General features: G+C 33.5%; 2 protein-coding genes across 2 annotated transcripts in view; one reads left to right on the forward strand and one right to left on the reverse strand.

Moving 5' to 3' along the window:
* The window catches only part of LOC142349115 (uncharacterized), a 630,633-nt gene that overhangs the window by 506,773 nt on the left and 113,860 nt on the right, over window positions 1–10,000 (forward strand). The window lies entirely within an intron of this gene.
* Window positions 5,552–10,000, reverse strand: part of LOC142349411 (uncharacterized) — a 23,175-nt gene continuing 18,726 nt past the window's right edge. Inside the window, exons 4-5 of the mRNA XM_075400948.1 lie at window positions 8,931–9,062; window positions 5,552–6,294 (exon numbers count right to left, since the gene is read on the reverse strand). Of these exons, the coding sequence (XP_075257063.1) occupies window position 9,062 (1 nt within the window). The 3' untranslated portion in view covers window positions 5,552–6,294; window positions 8,931–9,061. The remainder of the gene's footprint in view (window positions 6,295–8,930; window positions 9,063–10,000) is intronic.

The following is a 10,000-nucleotide window of genomic DNA, read 5'->3' on the forward strand; positions in this document are numbered from 1 at the left end:
TCGGTTCTCCAAAACTTTCAACATCTCTTTGTAGAATTAATGACCATAATCAGTTTTGAGGTAGTTCTCTCACAAAATCAATATAGCTCTTGATCTTTTCATTTGAAACGTGAGATCCAAGTTCCTAGCAATTATTAGTTTCCACTATAGTCTGCATAAAAACGGCAGTTTTTAAAATTATTCCTGGTTACCTGCTTTCGCTTTCCCAATCTTCATCGACTTTAACATCTTTTTCTAATTTCCTTATCCGGCAGAAGCAAAATTTTCCCGGGTCGCCACTTCCTAGTAGTCATAAAAGGATCATATATGATGTCATACAAATCATAACCTATTTCCCAGTACGATCGTTGTATGACTACTAGGAAATCATATATGATCCTTGTATGAAATCAAGGAAATCATAAATGATAAGTAAAACTGCTCGTAGATCGCAAGCATTCGAAAACCCAGAGCCGACCCATTGAAACCACTGCGAGCCAACCTATGACTTATGAAATCACTTATGATCCTTGTATGACTACTAAGAAATCATATATGATTCTTGTATGACTACTAGGAAATCATATATGATCCTTGTATGACTACTAGGAAATCATATATGATCCTTGTATGAAATCAAGGAAATCATAAATGATAAGTAATACTGCTCGTAGATCGCAAGCATTCGAAAACCCAGAGCCCACCCATTGAAACCACTGCGAGCCGACATATGACTTATGAAATCACTTATGATCCTTGTATGACTACTAAGAAATCATATATGATCCTTGTATGACTACTACTAAATCATATATGATCCTTGTATGACTAATAAGAAGTCACAGAATTATCATGCATGATTTCTTAGTAGTCATACAAGGATCATATATGATTTTATAGGATTCATACAAGGATCATAGATGATTTCTTAGCGTAACCATAAAGATACGAAAAAAAACTGCTCAATGAATTATCACTTAACTTTGCGCTTACTCAAATTTTTTTAAATAAAATGTTTAACATCCAATCGTCAAGAACCACGCGAAAAAGTGTATGCAGTAACAACAAAAATACTATCAAGTTTTTGCGGTTAGATTGAGCTCATTTGATTCAGTACTTGCCGATTAATTAACCTAAACAACTTTAAACATCGATAATTTTTTTTAAACTTTCAGGTGAAATTATGTAAAAACGCATATCATAAACCGTTGAAAAGCCCATCACTGATGAAGATCTGTCTTTAATGATGACATGATTGTTAACATGATGACATGATACAAAATACAAAAATGTTTATTCTAATGTTCGAATACAGTAAAATTTTTAAGTTTAACCCCAATTAAAAAAACAAAGCAGTTAAAACACAGAATATTCGCCATTTTTGCATTTTTGGAAGTGATGGTGATTTATTATGACTGGTACTTAATGCATACCAAAAACGCATTAATTGAGCAAAACAAAGGGCATACAGACATTTGCAATTATAGCGTAGCCATAAGAGATACGAAAAAGAAGTTTAATGGATTATCAATTAATTTTGCACTTACTCAAAAGTTTTTAAGAAATGGTCAACAACTAATCGTCAGGAACCACGCGAAAAAGTAAATGCAGTAAAAACAGGGTTACAATCCAGCTTTTGCGGTTAGGTTGGGCTCATTTGGTTCAGTCCTTGTTTATTAATTAACCAAAACAACTTTAAACATCGATATTTTCTTAACTTTCAGGTGGAATTATGCAAAAACGCATGTCAAAAACGTTGAAAGGCCATCACTGATAAAGATCTGGCTCTAATAATTACATGATTGCTAAAATGATGGGTTAGATGATCGTTTAGGCAAATGCCAGCTTGAGACAATAAACCACCTGTAATGAGAGATGGCTAACTTTAATTCAAAAACCAATTTTTGTCATTGGTTTTGCTGAAAACTCTTTATTTGCTGTAGCAGTGACTTCGTCCTCATTCATGTGTTACAGGAAGCTGAAAAAACGCAATTTGACAGCTTAAATAAAACTTTCGAAATTTTCTAATGTTCCTTGTATGACTACTAAGAAATCATACAAATCATATATGACCTAGTATGATTACAAAGAAAATTTTTTTTTGTTCTTATAGAATGGCTGCAATGATCCAGTTTTTTTGGTATTAATTGTTTAGTACGTAAAAAATTAAGTTTATTAGTTTAAAGTTTGATATTTTGTATGATCCTTCCATGACTACTAGGAAATCATACAAATCATATATGATCTAGTATGATTACTAGGAATCATATATGACCTAATATGACTGCTAAGACATTTGTATGATGAGCAACCCGGGTTATTCGACTTGATGAGACTCTGAACAAGGCATAGGATCATTTAATTTTCTTCTCCAAATCTACTGGGAAAAGCGTTTCAGTTTTTGTAAATATAATCAAGATTTTAGCCTAAACCAAAGTTAAGAGCTTGGAAAATTCCTATATATCGGAGTATATGCGGCGGGGGGTTTGTTTACGATTTTTTCTAGCTCGTAATTCAGAACTTTGCTCGTCTAAGAAACAATCTTGTCCAATAATGTCATGAGACTGATGGGAATCTCATATAACTATCTGACGAGTAATGCATCTCTGTTTGCTAATGGGGGTTCAGCTGTATATCAACTGAAACATACCTCTAAGTCCGTGCTTCTACAATCCAAAACAGTTTTTCAAATCTCTTTTCTTGAAAATTTCAGTTGGAATGCTGATGATTAGTTATGCTTAACATCCTATTTGAAATTCTAAATTTTCTAATTTAAAACCTGTAATCTTTTTGAGGCGAATAGGTAGCGCATCAATTATAGCTCTTCTTGTCTCCGACTAAGAATGTATTTGTTTTTTTGCACTTTTTATACAGATTACGTGGCAAATCAGTCATATTGTGATCTCAAGGGTTAACTATTTTATCGGAATTTCTAAATCCGAAACTAATCCGATTTTTCAAAAAAATTGTCCAATATTTCTAAGCTTTTTTTTTTTTGTTTTTGATTACTAGATGAAGTCGTTCTCTGCACGGGCACGGTTTTTAGTTTAAGAAGTCTTATATTAGTTTTAAGGATAAATGGTTTAGCCTTTCTGTGATAGATTTCCCAGATTTTTTGTTGGTTTCCAATTTGCTTCATATACAAGGTAGAACTTAGACATTGCTAGAAAGTTTTTTAGAAATTTCGACTGATAATTTGACTGAAATTTTGACTGATTATTTTCTAGAAATTTTGACTGATGCTTTTCGGAGATTTTTTAATATTTGGCAACAGTTTGAATTCATTCTCACTCTGTCTATTAACTACAACATGAAGGAAGTATATCTTCTTATTTTTGTCTTAATTCTGAAATGCTATGACGCCAAACGAAAGTGTTTTGCGTTTTCTTGACTGCTCTTAATTTTAGTTCACTTGAGGAATGAGAACTTTCTTTTACCCCGTTGCAAGTTAAAGCTCGGTCATTCCCCTATGCCTATAAATGCTTTTCTGTCTGAAAAATTTGGGCCAATTTTTAAAATTACCAGCTACTGAGTGTCGTCTGTCAAAATTGTTTTTAGATTTAAACTTTTGCGTCTTTTCTTGTGATCTCTAGTCGATGTCGTCACTTTTCGTTAGCTGTTTTGGTTGAAATCAATGCTCAAATCTTTTTCTATATGAGGTAAACCAAATTCATGTAAGTTCATTAAATCTGGTGAGGTAAAAAAAAGTGTAGGAAAAAAGGAAAAAAAAGACAAAGGTAATGGTTGTCGTTATGGATTGACCGGCTAACTTTCGCCGCTCAGAGTTGCTTCCAGAGTTCTCCCGGTAATGTTATTAAGATCTGCTGACACATTTTTATGATCTTTGAAGTCAAACGGAATTGATGATTATGGTCACTCGAGAACTGGAAGTGGAGCGAAAATGCCAGTGTTTTTTCCGCGTGAAATTTTTTCTCTCCCTCTCTCACTCTCTAATTCTAAAAGGAGTGAGAAAACGGAATCTCAACAAAAATTCATTTTCTAGCTGTTGGGAGTTTGTTCAAGTGCAGCAATTTGACTTCACTGTTTACTGTTTTTTAGGTTTTTATAATATGTGATCGGATTTTTTTCTAAATGGTTTTCCCAATCAATTTAGAGTCCGCTTTTGTTCGAGTTATTACGTTGTCATTGAAAAAATTTTGAATAACTTCTGGGCTTGTCCTTTTATGTTTTTACCATCCAAAATTTAGATTATATTTGTGTGTTGACTTTTTTAAGATTTTTTTTCATACTTTTCTGATGATTTTAGCGTTCGAAACGGGATAAGCAGGTAAAACTCGTTGTGCATTAAGTTGCAGCAATGGGATCCTTCAACTGGTTAATGTTTTCTTTGAGATAATTAATTTACTGAAGTTCTAAGAAACGTCAAAACTCTCCATGCAAATTTGAAATTTTTGACATCAAAACTAGGCTGTTTTTCTTAATTTTTGTCAGTATTTTGAGGCTTTTCTTAAACAGAACTCAAAAGAAAGATTTGTTTAAGCAACTGTCAGTATATTGCAAGCTCGATATGACGGCAACTGTTATTTGATGCTTTGGTAAGGCAATTTTCATTACAGAATTTGTTTTAGTTTTTGCAATTTTTTCTAAACTTTCTCAAAATTTTTGCCTTTTTTGAGTTTTTCAATCTCTGGAAGCCGTCGAAATGTTCCTAAGGCTTGCTGAATAAATTTTGTTGACATCAAATTGAACTTAAAGGTATCAATATGTGGAGATATAGCAAATTTTCAATCAATTTTTTTCGAACTCTTCGATAATTTTCCTTTTTCAAACTAAATTTATTCGTAAATTTTTTAAGATTATTTTGATTCTGTGACATTTAAAAGGCTTCGAATTGCTTTTTGAATAATTTTCAGTAACAACAAGATAGTTTTGGATATATTTTTTGAGAAAACTAAACAATTTTCTAAATTAAACTCTGCCAATATTTCACGTTTTGTGATTTTTTTTCATTATATTTCAACCTTCAAATCTTTAATAGCCGATGGAGTTTTCTTCATGCTAATGTTTTTGACCGCGGTCAAACTGTGGTTGCATAAACTTGGTTTTGGGGACATTGGCTTTAAAACTTAAGCAACTTTTTAAAGTTTTGTCCAAATTATAAACATTTTTCAAAAAATTTTATTCTTATTGGACTGCAATTAATGGTTCGCTAGCCTAATTAATCTTGTATTAAAGCTTTTTGAGGGTGAGATATTTTTCTATAGAATATGCAATTTTTGGGGGTTGAATACAATTTCTCGGATGACAAACCGATAAAAAATATATTGCTAAATTTTGTTACAGCATTTTGCTGCCATAGAGGAGATACTCTACTCCGTTGCTCTCGAAAAGAATAGCATAAATTTGCTTTCGTAATGTTTCTACTGCTTTGTTTATTTTATATGCGTCCTGTAGATGAGAGAGAGTATACGTATCTTCAAACGTTTCTGAGAATCAACTAAACTTAGAACTGATTTCGACCATGAGTTCTCCTACCAAGTATCCTGTCATCTTAAAAATTCTTTGTTTAAAAAGTGTCTGATTGGTGCCTAGTTAACAATCAATTCAAATTTATCTGTGGGAACTCATAATTTATGCAGAACTTGATGCAAATAAATGTCTAAAAGTCGTTTTTTGCAATGATTTAGAATGTAGAGAACAATTTTGCTCTGAACGAATCGATAGTAATCTTTCCTCCAGGTTTCTGATCGAGATACCTTTTGGCACCAGGTGTGTCGGAGTACAGGAACGCTGGTGGTTGATTTCTATCTGTTATCCCCTCGTTTGTAAATTCTGCTCGAAGCCACCATTTTTCGTAGGTACAACTTTTTATCATGTAAGCCGGTTCAATGTAGTTCAGGGCCATTAACCAACCGATATCCCCACTGCATGACGCAAACCGGTCCAGGATTGTAAAGAAACGCACCGATTGAGAAATTGAATCTCCGTTAACTGTGTCCCAGATATCGAAAGAATGTCCCCAGCTTCCGACGCTTCTGCCCTCAAAATTCCAGCCCCAATTGTAGTAAATTCTCTCCCATGTGAACCACGACTCAAAATCATCTTCGCCCAGTGGTTGAAAAATTAAATACTTCGCTCTGTTCATATCAAGGTCATAAACAGAGAACCTAATGAATTTCGCTTTTTCTAATTTTTCAGTCATACTTTCATGGCGGTATATTTTATCAGTTTGGACAGTGCCTGAAGGACTTGCAGGAATTGTAGATCCATCTCTGAAGTAGTCCAGTATGTGGACCCCAGAAAAAGCCTCCACTGAGAATACATTCTTCCAAATTTCGTCACCGCTGAGAAGATCTAAAGCGAAAAACAAACCATTCAGACATATTTTACAGTTTGGCATGAAAAAATCGACAAATTGCATCACAAAGTCGGTACAGAATTTAAAAACTATTTATTTATAGACCTGCGTATATTATTGTACTTAAGTTGCACAAACTTGTTAATAAGATAACCAACCGTTCAGAAGTAATATTCGCAAAATTCGATTTTAAGGTAAGTGCAGTTTATAATTTAAAAAAATAGCAAAAATTATATAATTTGATGTCTCGCAGTTTCTGCATGTAATGTACACTGCATAATCATCTTATTTTTTTGTCTTCCAATCATTTCTAATCCTTTAATTTAATGCCTTAATCCTTTAATCCTTTCCTCAAGCAAATAGCTACCACACGCATAAAACAAAATTTCTGTTTCGACAAGATTTTGTTTTATAGGTTTTTTTCTGCAAGTTCACGAAGGGCAAAAAAAATGGACTGCAAATTATAGATCAAAAAAGTATCCGAGAATTTTGCAAATTGTTAATTCTAAGATAACGGAAATCACTTCCATTTCTCGCTCACGAGTTGACAAAAAAATTACGTATGTAAAATTCGGAATCTCTGATGTTTCTCAGGTATGAAAATTTGGTACTGGCTCTCTCTGTGGACTGATATCTAAATATTACTCATGAAAAAAGTTAGGTTACCCAATAGAACGCTGCTGCGACTATCGATGCCCTGAAAATAAAAGCCCTAAAACGAAATTTGTAGCAATTATAATAGTCCTGTAGTCTTTTTATGCAATTTTTTGCTTAACTGTATTTTTGTCTGTCCCATTTCACTTTTCGTCTTCCAAAACAGGATAAACAGATAATACCCGGAGACCATAATACGACCGAGCAGCTCCCTTAAAGCTTTACGCCTTACTGTTCTCAAAGATTGCGATTCGCCAAGACTGTTTGAAGAGACAGTGTCATGATGTGAATGGCTCTTCTTAATTCTAAAAGTTCAGCCCCTTCAGTCGAACCCAACCGCATAGCCACTTATGGGTTTTCTCTTCGTTTTTTTTACGAATCGATGCTCAAAGACGAGTTTTAGTTTTTCATTTTACCGGAAACTAGGGAAATTTATACTGGAAATTATGTATCCAGACGGCGTTTCAACAAACAGCTTAAAGTGAGTAAAATTGCCATGCGAACTAATTGTTGGTGAGCAAGAAAAGTTTTTGGCTAAGTTGCGGCGTTGAATGAATGACCATTTGATCTTGCATAGTTTTTCCGGCAGAAAACACTTAAGTAAAGTTTTTCTTAATCAAAACTGAAAGAGTATATTGCCTTATTGGACTTCATTTGATATTATAGAGCTTTTGAGAGCCAAACAAATGTTTTCAAGGCCAATTGTGATTACATTTCTCTATTTTTACCTAATATTTAGATTTCTCCAATTATTTCGGTGTTTATATTATTTGTTATTAGTTGATATTAAATTGTTTTTTTTATGCAATCAGAGCTTATGGTTCGGTCTTCATTAAATCAGGCATTATGTTTCTCAGTTACTGAATGGCAGACAGGAAAAGATCTGATTACCTCCATGAGCATCATTCTAACCACTTATTTGTTTTATCATCTAGGCTGCTACTAGCCTCCAATTTTTGTCACAAGTTTATCGGTTTATGTTTAATTGATCTCGAATTGAGTTTGAAGCACTTTTTGCACGTTGTGTTTTCTTATCGTGTGTTTTTGTAACGTGTTTCTTGTATTTTTTTAACTCAAGTAGGTGTAGTGATATTCTGCAGGTGTTTAAATTGAATTAAGCTGGTTTTTGACTTGAACATTGCCTTTTTTGTAATATTGACATCAATTTTAGAACATCGACTTCTGTTTTTGAACAATGATCTTTAACAGTAGCTTAATTTGTGAGGTATAGCAATTAAGCACCACCTATCTAACACTCTTCCCCGACGTACCGACACCTCTCCCTTGCTAACCCCCTCCTCTTCCATTTATCTCTTTTAAGCAAATTTTTTTGTTGTATTGTTTTCGAACAAAATCATCTGTCTTAGAAAGTTGACTTTTGTTTCCGAACTCAGAAATTTAGTTGGAGCTTAGTTTCCAAAATAGAGTAATTAGGAGTTGATGGTAATATTCACGGTTCAAACATCATCTTTGAGCTGTTTTCTAGCCATAAGAGTCCCTCTTCGCTATTCAAACTACAAAAATCTCACCCATCTAATCCCCGACAACCACCCACCGCTCCCAAAACTAGATGATGCATCGACAGCTTAATCATCTTTGAGAAATTGTTTTAAAGTCTTCATATTGTGCTTTTTTAAGATTTCCAATTTTTCGTAAACGAAGAAAAGTATAGATCGTGAACTTTTCCATTCTTGTTTGGTCTTTTCATAATTTGAACAAGCTAAAGTCTGGATCTGGATATCCTATTTTTGGTCTGGATTTGTCCTTTCATAAGGACTTTAGAGCGAGTAAATGACTAGTCTAGATTGCATGTTATTTTGGTTTTCCTTGGTATTTCTTTACGCAAAAACGATCTGGGTGGGTATTTTTAAAAGTCATTTTGAACAAGGGGAGGACATCAACCTTGTCTTCTGAAAATGTCATGTTAGGTACTCAAAATTCAACTAAAATCTGTTCACGGGAATAGAAATAAGCCAACCGTTGCATCCCGATCCGTAGACAGTTGAATCGAAGTAGAAGTAGTCTAGACACTCACAAGTGTATCCACCATCAATGTTCACGCATTTCAAGGCATCATTCCCACAAACTCCATATTCACACTCGTTCACATCTAATCACTCAAAAAATATATCATTAAAATGACAGTTATCAAGTACTCCTTACAGCTCCACATTTATTGCACAATTGTAGCAATTACATCGCAATATTCCGGTTATAATTTTAATATATATATATATATATATATATATATATATATGTTTGGTTCAAAATATATGCTGATTATTTAAGTTCTGTAATCAAATGAATACCTTCACACGGTTGATCATATTGTCCCTTGTAATCGTATCCCTGCATACAGTGACATGTATAAGGCGAAAAACTATTATTGCGTTCATTTATAACACCACAAATGTCCGGAGATAACTCACATTCGTTTGAGTTTAAAAGATCATTTAATAAAAACAGCTCTTGCAGTAAGATTTTTAGGTTATCTAGAAGTAGTAACGCAAGATTTGGCGAAAAATTTCTTAATTTTTGAAAATTCATTTTTTCTGCAGACGGTTAAATATTACAAAATTTTTGTTCATTTCCAAAAGTTTCTCTCTCTCTCTCTCTCTCTCTCTCTCTTGCAATTGCGCTTCAATTAAATTTATTTGAAAGTCAGTCATACCCTATGGGGCTGAAGATCATCCATTTATGTAGTTTTTTCCATAAAACAAAGTCTGTCCGTGTTGAATACTATAAAAATTTTCTCAGTAATGCAATCATACAAAATCACTAATGGTTGCTCAGTAAAATTAAGAAAACCAATTAAAAAATATTAGGAAAGAGAATTTGCAGCCTCTGTAGGATTGTAGTTGCGTCAAATCAACGAGGAGGAAAAGCAAAAAAAAGTCATAAACCAAGGAGACCCAGGAAAATATAAAATGCTGCTTTTAATTGTTTTCTGTTTGCATACTGACAGTTTCCCTGCTGTCAAACTAATTATTAATTTATTGTCTCACCCTCAGCGTAAAGTTATTTACCAATTTTATGGCGTCACAAAAG

The sequence above is a fragment of the Convolutriloba macropyga genome, chromosome 11 (genome assembly GCF_964194025.1).
Source record: "Convolutriloba macropyga chromosome 11, txConMacr16.3, whole genome shotgun sequence".
Taxonomy (NCBI): Eukaryota; Metazoa; Xenacoelomorpha; order Acoela; family Convolutidae; genus Convolutriloba; species Convolutriloba macropyga.